A 13982-nucleotide genomic window follows, 5' to 3' on the forward strand; every position below is an offset into this window, starting at 1 on the left:
GCAACATAAACCAAAAATATAAAGACAAGGATAGAAAATGATAAATATCAATCAGACACAATTAGTGTCTTCGTCTTATGTGCATCGGAAAGAGGAAAGCATTTTGACTGCTATACAGCTCAAAAGAGAGAAAAATGTCACAAAATACAGTTTGACAAAGACAAACGGGTTGTGATAAGTTAGAATTAGTGACGGTAAAGAAATGCATTTACTGTACAAAGTTTGCACTCTGTTAGGGAGTAAGGAATCATTCGGTGTTAAAGCCTGACCTTCTGATTGATGCATCATTTTCTCGCAGTTCGCCTTCCTTGCAAGCCTTTTTCTGGCTTCACCGTTTAGCATAAAGCAAAATATAAAGAAAACATTTGTAGACTGGTTGCATATTTTTTGTGAAATAATTGGCACGTAAGGAATCAAGAGGAGCAAGTCCTGAAGTGACAACATTTCGTTCATTCTACAAGGGAAATACCAAGGGCCACAGCCATGCCCATTGTCAGCGAGATTATTTGGACAACTGTACTTCTTAATTTTGTATTCCCATCGCTATTCATTTCTGCAAGTACTCCCGCAATTGAGATGTATATAAATCCACCTGCTGTAAACCCCTGTCAAAAGAGAGACAAGTTATTGCTTAAATCAATGAAATTTGAAATCAACCTACAAATACGTTACGATACATTCCTTACCTCAATTAACGATGACTGTCCAGGATCTTTCCCCCACAGCAGAGCCTGCACCAAGAACAATGAGTTATTCTATTTCATTCTATGTTCATTGTGCATAATAAACAATGAAGAGAACCTAGGATATTGAAATGTACGTACATATGATACTAACAATTATCCAAGACCAATCAGCAAATTCCTCAACAATACGATTTCAGAAGAATTATAGTACATAAAAGTTGGACAATTCTCATGTTCTTACTGTATAGAAATCTAAGGCATAATGAATTTCTCTTTTCATGTTTTGGACATTTTAATTTATTAAGAAAATAAAAAAAAATTATTTCAGAAATATGTAAGTTGACTGCCCTTTTGTTTCTCATGTGCTTATTTACTTAACTATGCTGTTCCAATCACCAATTCAGTACACAATATATGATCTGTAGTGTCTTAATTAAAAAAAACTTTACAATGTTAATTGTGCGAAAAGCTGTTTGAGGATCCGCTAAACAATGCATTCATGTGAAATGTTGAATGAAGACAACACTCACCAATGCAGTCCCTGCAAGTGCTACCAGTGCTGACAGAAAGTTGAAGAACAAAGCTTTTGGTACACTGAAACCAGATCTAATCAGAATGCCAAAATCACCAATCTGTACATGAAAGAAACAAAAAGCATAAAACGTTTTGGGGGATAAAAGTAAGATCTAAAACCAATAAGACCAATTAAATGTAGATATGAAGAATTATTAAGAAGCGGACTTTAACCTAACTCAATCTTATAAACCTTATAAAACTAACTTATAAAGTGAGGTTTGCACCCACTTATATACTATAAAATATCTTAATCTCTAGCCGATGTGAGATCCCCAACACCTGCCTCAAGCCGAAGCTGTCAACTCGTGTGTGAGACTATATATTTATGGGTGGTCCAATAACAGCCCGATAGTGGGTGACGTGATAAACCCAACAAACTCTCACTTGGATAGGCTCTATATTGGCTCTGGTATCATATTAAGAAACAAACTTTAAGTCAAACTCAACCTTATAAAGGTGAGGTTTGCACTTATTTATATATTATGAAATGTCTTAATTTTTAGTTGATGTGAGATCTCCAACAATAATAAATAAAACCAAAATAGAAAGAGAAATACTAAACTGAAAGCATTCCAAAATGACAATAAGAAAACATGAAACTCGAAATTGCAGAAATATGATCATTTGAGGCAGTTTTGTTTCCCCAATTAGGAAATGTTAACACTGTATGCTCAACTTATATTTCCTAAACGTGTCACTAATGCAGGACACTTAAGATCTGGCAGCTCTCATGCCAGATTGATCCGACTTGCAATAGCAAGCATTAGGCCTGCTGATCCATGTAAAAAATTATCCTTCATAGAGGAGGAAGTTAACTGGCAAAGCAAGAAAAATATTTATCCATTCACAGTATAAAAAGCAACTATTTTTTATCTACTTAAATAAAACTCAGAAATTCGGCGGAAATATATTTTATAAAATACCCCTATTTTTAGTTTTTAATTTCTGAAGAGAACCCTAGAAGCTTTTAAAAAAGGATGTCATCCGAATTATGCATGCATTGAGTGGCACAAACAAGAGAAATAAAATTGCTATAGTTCGAAGTTCACAGGACAAATAATGCATCACAAATGCTGTTTTCTCAGTAACCAAAAGTTAAGCTGTACACATATAGAGCACCATTAAAATATCCCTTTGATGTGCCCAGCAAGGGTGTGCAATATTTAGTGCACCTCCTTGACATGAAGAAGCCATCTTCATATTTTCTCTTAATTTTCTTTAAAGCTGACAGCATCAGCAAGTGTTCAATGCTCTAGATAACACATTAAATTGAAATCATACAAAGAATCTTCTTCTTTAGCCCTCTACAAAATGGATCGTAGGGGATACAATAAGTAGAGAAAACAAGAAGCTGATTTTAACAGAGTGAATAAAATTGAGTCAACATAAGATCACGAGTGAAGAGCTAATAAAGATTTTGGAGTCATTTCAAGACTTGTAACTGCTTTAAAGGGATAAAATAGAAAAGGTAGAGAATCATAATTATTTGACAACAATGTGGAACTCACTCTTAAAAGAGAATTGTAAAACAACTATGATTAATGCACCAGGTGTCGCCAATTTTTTTTCCAATTACTATGAAAATTCCACACATTTTATACATGCACCAAGTTAGCTCTTGGACTTGTTCATAGGCTCAAAGACTGTCAAGACTCCCGAGAAACTAGAATGTCAACATTGCTTAAAAATGTACGAGATTCAAGTAAACACCAGTTTAAAAGAATCATATAAGAAACAGAATCATAACATGGACTCAAATTAATAGGATTGAATGTGCATGATAATACACATCCGGTCAAATGACATAGACATGTATTTCATAAAAGTAACTAGATGAGTAGTGATAAGGATTATAGGTAAGAAAATAGAACAGCTATTTCAAATCTGAATATAAATCAGCCATGTATATTATGCACACATATATGCGTATATCCCCAGATGAAATCTGTAGAACATTTTTCATGCCTTGTAAGAAATAAACAACAGTAAAAGATTATAAAGAAAATTTAATTTAATTCAGTGTAATCATATGAATCATGTGTTTTGGCTATTCTGACACCATAATCTTGCATGTTTTAGCATATCTGTGCTAATTTTTTCTTATTAAAATCAAGTAATAAAAGAATTAATCACTTTTATTTTTATGAACTTTTGAAAAAATTAGTCAATAAGAAAAATAAACTCCATTAACAAAGACATACAATTGCTGCACTTTGTGGAATTAAACAAACAAACTTTTCAGGCCTTCAGGAAACTGCACGTTACACTTTTAAGTTATGCCTAAAATGAGATGAAAATGTTCTGTAGATAGCATAATACTGAACATGCGACAGAGCAAAGATGATTTTGAACCTCTTGAGGAAGCTCATGTGCCAGCAAAAACAGAGTTCTAGACCAGCCACCAACAGATCCATAAAGCAAGAATGCACTTCCTAAAGCCATTCCATCTGTAAAATTATGCTGCAATATTAACATATTCTGCATAAATACACTTGAAAGCTTTTCTTCATTTTACAGCCAATAAAAGGCCAAAATATAGCTTACCACTCCATCTGAGAAAAGATTGAGATAACCAAACACAAGGCTTGTTGGTAATCTAACTGGTTCCTTAACATTTGAAGATTTTATATTATCTGAGGAGCTATCAACAGTACTTTTGGTCACATTGCTTCCGATTCTCTGTGATACAAGTATATCAAATGTCAGATAAATTTCCCCATTCCCTCCAATATTCCATTTAAACTAAATGTGTAATACAGCATTATACAAGTGTAAACAAACTATTACAGCTCTTCAGGTTTTGCATATTTATTATCATATTCTTTCTACTGATCAAATTTGCCAGCACAACTGGTCAAACATCTGAAGGGTAAAACAACAATGCATGCAAATAAAAGTAATAGCATGTGTGACATCAAAATGGTTCAAACCAAACCAATGGTGCATCTCAACTTCAGTCAGCTGAAGTGACATTTCATTGCCGGTCTTACCTTTCTGAGTACGGTTTCAGATTTAGAAGGATTATCTTCCTTCGAAGAGTCACATGACACTTCATCATCTTCTTTTCTCTCATCTAGCAATCTGTCTTCCTTTGCATTATTAGAAATGTCATCGTCTTTCAATTTTTTCTTGCTACTGTGGTTATGGTGATGATGTCCATGTGTCCATGAATTAGCTTCTCCCGAGTTTTCTTCGACATACCTCACTACCTTCTCCACAAGAAGAAAGAGTACAATTCCAGCTGAAAGAACCATAAAACATTGTAAGAAACAGTGGTTCTTAAAGAATCCATCTGCATAAGCCTAATTTTTTAACACTAAAAATGACTAGAGAGAAATATATGGATGAAAGAAAAATATGAAGTCATGTAAAGAAAGTGATCAATCACAGCTACACGCATGGCTTTAACAGAAAATAAATTCAACCTTGAATTCCCCATCACCCTTTTTCCTCACAGCTATGAAAGTTGTTTGTTTTGATGGTTTCTGTTAGCAACAGACCCCCCGTTAGTAGAGTTTATGTAAGAAGAGATATGAAGGGAAGGGATTCAGGCCCAAAAGGCCCAAAGTCCAGTAATTAGTAATGTCAGTTATATATAATAATAGGAAGGAGGAGAAATGAAAGTTTGGAGAGGGAGGTATTCTTTGGTTGTAAGGGAGACATTAGGCTCCCAAATTAAACATTCTTGAATCTTTTACTGCAGTAGGTATATTTTGTTCCCAACTGAGTGAATATAATAAGGTTCGTTCTTCATTATATACTTTCTTTTATATTCAACTCATTTCTTACATTGGCATCAAAGCCCTCGAATCTGGGCAGCCATTCATGGTGTACATAAGAATGGAAAGTTCAGATAGGGATTTCAAGAATCCAATGAAGAAATTTGAGTTGAGGATGATAAATAAGATGCTATGAGAAGGCTTGATGAACTACTAGAGAACCTCAATTGTAGTACAACCAAGATGAGAATTCTAGCAGTTCTCAATGAAATAACTTCTACATAGTAGAAGGGAAGGACGAAACAAGAACAAAATTGATGTATGGGTTGAATAAAGATCGATGGAGGAAATTATAAACTTTGTTGTTTCAGGAGATGACATGTATGGTTGGATTAACCTAGTGGAGAGGTATTTCAAATTAAAGGATATGTTTTAGAAAAGTTACAAGCGGCAATAGTAGCAATGGAAGGTAGAGCATTATTAGCTCTTTGTGAAAAGAGATATCCTTTGTAATGGGAAAACCCTTACAAGAGAGAGCGTTCTACTATTTATTGTTCTTTTCATCCTATTCAATGAAAATCCTTATTTCCTCTCTATTCACCTTTTGGTTCGTAACATTTAGTCCGACGTGCTGGATCCCCAATCATGATGGAGAATCCGGTGGAAGTATTTGATGAGAAAATAGAAGGAAACCCATTCTGATATTTAGTTTGGAGAAGGATATTGATACCACACTTAAGAAATATGAGAAGGTGAGTGATAAGTCATGGAGTTGATCACCATAGGTTATCGTGATAAGATCAAGATTTGGGTTCCTATAACTCGGAACTCCATAATGTTCTCACAATGAGAAAACTTAATTTTCTTTCAAAATTCATGTATATATCCCATTGCATTACAAGTACATCTTTTTATAGGCTAAATTATGTAGCAATAAAGCCCACTAAAAATCAATTAATTTCCACTAAATAGTTTTTTAATGTCCACTAACAATTAACTCCCGCCAATGATGCTTTTAATTCCTATTATATGCATCATTATTTCCCACCATGAGATTATGAATGGTTTACCTTCTAGTGGTTTTCAATCTTCTCATGTGAAAATTCAGCCGCTTAATCAAAAAACATAATAAGAATTCAGTGCTATTGCTAGGTTTTTCAATGTTATACCTTTCAATGGAGCTATTGGTTTTCCTTTTGTAACTAGGAAGGAGTTACTTTTACGTAACTAGGATGGGGCATTTACACCTATTGACAAATTGTTTATAAGTTTATTATATAGTTTTTTGTTTGTCATATTGAATTGAAGTTCAATTATGAGTTTCAAGTGAGATATAATTAGTGAGTGCATATATGAATTTCATAAATTTTGTAGGATCTTACTGTAAATGTTACAATCACCTAATTTACAATCCATACTTCCCTTTCCGATCTTAAGATCTCAATTTTGACTACATTGCTTGGTTCAACTAATTTGTCAAAAATAGGACACCAATAATTTAAAGTGAATAATAATCAACATGATCGGTAAGAACATCAAGCATATCACTACTAACCAAGGATGGATATCCCTATAGAGAGATCGGCCAAAGAATGTGAATGACCATGTCCAGAACTAGCATGATGGTCATGATCTTCATGGCTATCATGAGAATGGGAGTGTTCTCCACCTACAATAAAAGATAATCATATCATGTCAAAGAATAATAATTTTTGCCCAAAAAAAATTAGAAAGAGAAAAGAGACAGGAGAATTAGGTAAAGGATAGAGATATCCTTAATAAAATAGGAAGAAAAAACAAGATAATTGAAAGGAATCAACTCAACCCACAACACTGCAAGCCTAGGCATCTATATGTAAAGCATAACATAGAAACTTGCTTCTAAAAGTAAAGTGCACAATAAATAATGGACTAAAGTAAACAACATCCAGTACCTTATCCTTAATCCCTTTTCTTCCAAAACATTTAAAATGGAGAAATTATCTTACTTGAAACAAACACAGCTAATATTTATCAAGTAATTTTCACCCATTAAATAAATTATGTTACATTCGCAAACACACCAAATAATGCAATGTGCAAAAAGTTGTCTCATAACTTCGGTATTTGTTCTGTGTTATTCTCCTTGTATTGTACCTTAATGAGTATCAAACACATCCACAAGACAAAGAGGGGTACAAAACTTATGAATTTGAATGCCATCACATCCTACAAGGTATAGCTCTCAAGACCAGAGAACCCTAGTTAACACCCCAAGCTTTTGATCATACAACCCAAACCCAAACAAAACTTAAAAAAAAAAGCTGTCTCTTGGTGCACTTCAGGCTCCAACAACAGCAAAAACAACAGTGATAGAATCACAAGTTAGGTGCACTTCAGGCAACCCCAGTAATCAAAGGAAATGATTGAACCTCAGGCAACCATAAAAAAAACATAACCATAGTTAAGACAGTAGAGAAGAAATGTGAAAGCAGAGTCTCTTGGGAGCTCTGATACCATAGGTATTTATTTGAATGAGGGTAGATCTTACTTAATTGGTTGATTTGAAACAGTACATCGGCCTCTATATATAAAGAATTCTAACCATAAAGTAATCATCTCAGAGATCTATAGAATTTTCTAAGAAAACATATCATTTCAACTTATGTCGAGAACCAGGGTCATGATTAGAATCTTCATTATCCCAAATCTCAAAATTAGGGTCATTTCACCCCAATCCTCCACTATTGATGTGGTTTGATCCTTACCGTCCTTTTGGAATCCTCTAAAATGTACTAGCTCCATTGCAAATAATTTTGGCTATCAAATTGGTAGGGACCCACCACATTAGGAAGATCAATAGTACCATGGGAGTAAATTTTGCCTCCATTGAGGAAAAAACACAAACTACAAATGTAAAAGAAGAATTGTTTGTCAAGAGAACAAGGAACTCATCTACTCAAATCAAAGCCAAATAAGATATTACCACCCCTTGGGATGGACTCAGGGTTCAATACAATCCTATCTGTGGTGGCAAAGGCAATGTGTTAGTGTAACCGGAACAAGATGCATGGGCTACACATGCTAACATTGGTGGTGGCACATGGCATTTTTGTTAGGGTTCAGCGTTATGATCATTGGTGTGGGACACACCTTTCTGTTACACCACAGTCTTCAAGGACAGTGGCAGACAAGGCGGCAACTATGGCTAAGGAACAAACTCCCAAGATTAGGAGCTTTGATACCAACTTGAATAAAGCTAATTAGATTCTCAACTCTATTTGTAATAATCACATTCTATTGAAAAAGGAAATAAAATCTAATGAAATGAATGTGAAGATTCAAAGGTTTTCCTAATTACTATAGAGATATTAGGATATTTTTAACCTAATAATCCCCAATTTACAACAAAAAATAAATTAACAAAGAAAAACTAATATAGAAGATAGGTTCTGATGCGTTTCATACCAAAAGCATGCGGTAATTGGTGAAGAAATGCATCCCCCAACATAGCTCCTGCCTGCATAAGACATGGTCAATGAGAATGAAATGAAGCAGAAACAAAAGTAGATATTTAAGAAGTTATTGAAAAAGGTAATTTAGTAACTTTTCCTAGTTAGCATTGTGCTGACCCTCACAATTTCCAAACCATATAAAAGTATAAAATGTCATGACAACGAAATAAGGAAGAATAATACCAAAGATGACAAGAAAGAAAGAAAAAATGGCACATACAGATTTTTCAAGAATTTAAACACAAAAGACATGAGATGTGCCACCGCAAGAAATAAGATAAATTTTTAAATATACACAAAACTACATCAAAGCAACCACGTATCATGCATCTAGAAAGAAGATTACTATAGAAGAAATGCCAACAACAACACTAGAGAAAAGATGTGCAGTAAACACAGAAAACACACACTAAGATGTCCTTTAACATTGTAGACACGTATATAAGAATGCATGAACTAAGTGAAATGGGAATGTAAATGACATGGTAAATACTTCAGGTATATCAGATTTGTTTGTTATAGAACAAACTTGGGTTGGAGGCACTTAATGTGGAGATAATAATTAGAATCTTGTATTTGCTTTGGAAAACAGGTTATAATTGTCATCATTGTGAAAAAGAAGAAAAAAGCAAATAGTTTGTAATTGTTAGCAGCCCAAATAAACCTTTAGGCCCAAAGACTAGTATTTTTCCTCAAATTGCAAATAGATTTGGAGAATGTATGAAAGGAGGAATAGGAGTGCAAGGGAATGATGAACTGGCTTAGGGAGAGTGATACACACATTGTATGTGGGGCCAATTAGTTGGAAAGGTTATATTAGGGAGTGTGAGGCGAGAGAGGCATCTTGTTCTTTATTTAGAGTTGGTTATGGATAGAGAGCAATAACTCTTTGAAGAAGCTTTGCTCTACGAACAGGAACCATGTTTCCTGTATTTTCCCTTCTGCCTTTTGATCCAACAATACAGTATTACCATTTTTCCTATGTTCTCTGTTTCCTTTTGCAACTTCAATTTTTGGTTTGCCACCAATAACCCAATCATTGTCCTTGTTTCATGTGGTGAAGTAACTAGGATTCAAAGTTTCAGGCTCCAGTCAAATCAATCACAGAAATAACAGCATAATGAATTGTGTCAATGTAGAATGCAGGAAAATAGTTTTCATTGGGCACAGCTTAAAGGAGCTTTCTAGAATGATGACATAACTTTTAGGGACTACTTTTAATAGATAAAATAAGAAACAAGCAACAATTAGAAAAAAAAAAAAGAGGAAAAGTAGCACAGATCAAGCTAACTAGTTATCTTCCTATAATAAAACTAAAGCTTGTCAGCCTTTTGTATGTTCAATGAAACACCTCTAAATAGCCAAAAGCAGATTCCCCATGTAGGAAGTAAGAACATCAATATATTCTTCAAGTAGAGCTGAAAAATCTGATCTATCAAAATAATGGCACTCTTCTGCATATGAAATCATAAAATAACGGCATACAATATTTGCACAATGCCAAATAATGCAACCCCCAGCCCAGGAAATGACAAATGTTAAGCACATAGTAATTGTATGCTTGTTTTGTCCTCAATTAAATCTAAGAATTATATTTGAAGTGATTGATAAAATATTCTGCAAATATAAATTTCATAGGATATTCTTTATTTTTTTTACCCAAAAAAATAAAGAATATCCTATCAAATTTATATTTGCAGAATATTTTATCATTTCTTCAAATTTTAACAATATGTATGACAAGAATTACAGTAGTACCAAATTTTACCCCCAAATTGCTCCCATTAATGAAAAGAAAAATAAAAAATAAAAAAGGAAAGTAAGAAATTTGATGGTGCAGGAGCCATCACTGAAATCACCATCAGTCACCAGCAATTTAAAAGAGAAAATCAAACTTCAGTTTAAAATCCAACATGTTTGAAATCTCAAGTACCAAGGCTCTTCTTTTTTTACAAATTCTGCTAAGAAAGAGGAGACAATATTAAGAAGTTATGAATTAAGCATCAAAGAGTTTATTCCATTGATCTCCCAAAACAGGGCCTTAGGTGGTGCTGTTTAATGATCTCTAAGTATCGTATCTTCCACAAAGTAAAACAAATAAATTTCTTCAACAAACTATCTATAACAGGCATACCACAGGAAGAAAGGAAGACAAAGCAGAGGATTAGAAGCTGACATAAGTAATGCAACTGGTGGCAAAGGGAATAACCACCTGCACATGAGGCAGGCAGCATAGGGTACCCAAGGGGAGAATTCTGTAAGAAGGAAATGACACAATAAAAGGGGAGAGGAGGGCGAGAAAGAATAAAGTCAAGAAAGAACTATGTAGAGAGACTTGGAAAGATTAAGGTCTCTTGTTTGGTTAGTAGCCATCTGTATTTCTTTTCATAGTATTAAAATAAAATAAAAGAAAATAGGATAAATCCCTTGTGTATATTGAATACATGGGATTATGTTTATATAGAAAAAGAAACATACTGAAAATATGGGTTAAGCCCATTACATGATAGAAATATCTAACAATATCTATAATATTTAATAATATCTACAATATCTCATAATATCTAACACTCTCCCTCAAGCTCATATGCACTCAGCTTGTTACAAATGTAATCAATCCTATGCTCTCGTAAGGGTTTAGTAAAAATATCTGCTAATTGATCATTTGAAATAACAAACTCAGTCTTGATATCATATTAATAAGTGAATTTTAAGTTTGACTCAAACTTATAAAATCAGTTTATAAGGTGAGGTTTACACTCACTTATATACTATGAAATGTCTTTATTTCTAGAAGATGTGGGATCTCCAACACACCCCCTCACGCGGAGACCCTCCAACTCATATATGTGACTATATATTATGGGTGGTCTGATAACAGACCGATAGTAGATGACCTGATAAGCCCGACAAACTCTCGCTAAGATAGATTTTAAATGACTATGATACCATATTAAAATAAAAGAAAAGAAGATGAGGATAAATGCCTTGTGTATACTGAACACATAGGGTTATGTTTATCAAAAGCAATAAATATGCATCGTATACAACTTGTTCTTTCTTAGATCCAGTCCAGTTTCAATCAATTCACAAACTAGACAGTAGACACTCAACTGAAAATGAAAATTGATAAACATAGTGAAAGAAAAGTAATAAAAGAAACCTCAAGATAGTGAGACCAAAGAAAGTTGGTAGAAGAAACCTGACCCCAAATAAAGCCAATGAATCAACAACAGCCTTGGATGGTTTCCCTTGTACTGAAATAGGTGAATGATCCAGAGAATTCAGTTTTGTATACTGTAGATAAGCCTTTCATATCGAGAAATAAATAATTTCTACTGTACAAAATGCAAAACAAAAAAAACTACTTACCAAAAATTACAGGCAGGACAATGAGGCAAGTAAGAGAAGCCATGCTCACCAGAAATGAACAGCCCAATGCATTCAACCAAAGGCCTGCAACAAAAATAAATGAACTATATAAACATCAAATTGGAAACAATCAGAAGATTCAACCTTTTAGAAATAGCATAAACAGCCTGCATCTCATGCTATTATTTTTTATATGTTTTTATCCAAAAATAAAACTGTTAAAAGGGAACATGCATTCTATTAGAAATTCCTGAAGAGGAAGAGACATTTACAAGATAATCTTAATCTCCATACAAAAAAATAAGAGTTTCCGAATAACATAATGAATGGGACTTTTCTTTTTCCTGTTACTGAGATGAAAAGTCTAGTAAAAGGAGGCTGCTTTTAATAGACAGAAATATGCACAAGCCTAATGGAGGAGAGGAGCATTCAACTCCAATATGTATTGAAAAAGTTGAATTGGTCCAATTGTACTTCTTTCGGACAAGGGAAACCATGAGTATGATCTGCTATAACAGGACTGACTTAAACAAACAGTTTTCCACTAATTGGAGGTAAGCTAGTAGTCATTTATCACCCAATAACCGTACTATACAACATAAATTAACAGAAAAATAAAATTCAAAGTTTCATAGGGAAATAGCTACGGCAAGGAAATTAACTTGGTGACTTTTATACATGTTATGTAAGTATCTGCCGAACATTTGCGGAATCCCAATCGCCCCATTTTAAGTAAAAAAATCATTATAAGTTGCACTAAACACAGGCTTCATCATTTCAACTCTACAATGATAACAAAATTCTCCATCAGTCTATAAACCCTCTCCACACTCTGCACGTAAAACCTACATCAGCTAGGACAACATCTCCCCACGAAGCTTTTATAGATCTAATTCCCTTAATCTGGCAATCAAAACACCACACTGAACTACTTTACACGAGTTGCAATTGAAATTACGAATTTTCAAATCGTCACAAAGAGCTTCAGAAAACACACAAAAAAAAGGAAGGGTGAGAAAGACGTGAGGGAAAATCTGCAAACATACCGAAACCCGATAGTTCTGTAGTATCGTGAGGGTGATGATGATGCGGTAAACCGAAGCCGTATAGTTTCATATCCTCCTCCTCCGCCAACTCTTCGGGAAGCTTATACTTACCATCAATCTTGTTCTTATGGCCATGCGCGTGGGCTTGGCCATGGTCATGGTCATGGTCATGGTGATGATGGTGGTGATCTTCACAGTGATGATGGGCATCGGATCCACAGAAATCAGAATGGGAATGGGAATGGGAGTGAGACTGGTGAGCTATTCCCAGATCCAAACATAAGAGAAGAGCCAAACAGAGGAGAAGGAATGACAAATAATCCACACTCTTTGTACCGAATGCCATGGGAATTGGAAAGAATTGAAGAAGAGAAAGGTAGCAGAAAGTTGAATTAGGAGCGTGACTTGCAAGTGCCTTCGATTGTGATGAAGCAAACAATGACTAAGAAGAGGATTATAATGCCCACTATGATTCCGAACGTTACGACATCCATATTTAGAGTGTGTGCTACCAATCTAACATTTTCTTTTTTCTTTTTCTTTTTCTTTTTCAAATTTGTAGGCATTAATTTCAGGTTTCCTTCCCTTCTTCAGGTTGAGGCTGCAGGAGCATCCCTGTAGACTACCCTGCCCTTAGCTTTATTATTTTTTTTACTTTCATTCTACAAGTTTTAAATGGTACTTTTATACGACACTTTATACTTTAATGGGTCAAATAGGTAAGTCGGTAATGTTTTTTAAAAATGTTTAATATCAATTTTGGGATCAATATAAATCAATTTTTCCCTCGATTTTTAGTTTGTTGAATGTGATTTTAAATTTGTTTAAATCATTTAATTTGGTATTTTTGTTAATTTCCTTAATCTAAGTAACAATTGAGTACGTGATATACGTGTGACATTTTAAGCTGACATGGAAAATGTGTAATTTTGGATCTACAGTGAGGAAAATGTGTAACTTTTGGAGAAAACGTTTTTTTTTCCTACAGTGAGGAGAGAATGAATTTGGAGTTTTATTGAAGAAGTGTTTGCCAAACTTTAATAGTGATATTTTTGCATTGTATTGGTGGCAATTAGGCTAATGGTATTA

General features: G+C 34.1%; 1 protein-coding gene across 1 annotated transcript; it reads right to left on the minus strand.

The window, feature by feature from the left end:
- Window positions 1-19: 19 nt before the first annotated feature.
- On the minus strand, window positions 20-13569 carry LOC137811640 (IAA-alanine resistance protein 1). Its single transcript, XM_068613444.1, has 11 exons — window positions 12894-13569; window positions 11848-11931; window positions 11683-11732; window positions 8429-8480; window positions 6537-6650; window positions 4253-4503; window positions 3807-3941; window positions 3615-3722; window positions 1217-1318; window positions 687-731; window positions 20-605 (listed from the first exon to the last, which is right to left on the minus strand). The coding sequence occupies exons 1-11, from the start codon at window positions 13237-13239 to the stop codon at window positions 450-452; spliced, it is 1443 nt and encodes a 480-aa protein (XP_068469545.1). The 5' UTR covers window positions 13240-13569; the 3' UTR covers window positions 20-449.
- Between the last annotated feature and the right edge of the window lie 413 nt (window positions 13570-13982).

The sequence above is a fragment of the Phaseolus vulgaris genome, chromosome 2 (assembly GCF_000499845.2).
Source record: "Phaseolus vulgaris cultivar G19833 chromosome 2, P. vulgaris v2.0, whole genome shotgun sequence".
NCBI classification, from domain to species: domain Eukaryota; kingdom Viridiplantae; phylum Streptophyta; class Magnoliopsida; order Fabales; family Fabaceae; genus Phaseolus; species Phaseolus vulgaris.

What these genes read in the sequence shown, in the direction of transcription:
- LOC137811640 (XM_068613444.1), bottom strand. Translation starts at nt 13,239, where the DNA reads ATGGCATTCGGTACAAAGAGTGTGGATTATTTGTCATTCCTTCTCCTC. An exon ending in TACAGAACTATCGGGTTTCG is followed by an intron (nt 11,932 to 12,893) that starts GTATGTTTGCAG and finishes TTTTTGTTGCAG; the next exon opens with GCCTTTGGTTGAATGCATTG. An exon ending in ATTCATTGGCTTTATTTGGG is followed by an intron (nt 8,481 to 11,682) that starts GTCAGGTTTCTT and finishes TGTCTTATGCAG; the next exon opens with GCAGGAGCTATGTTGGGGGA.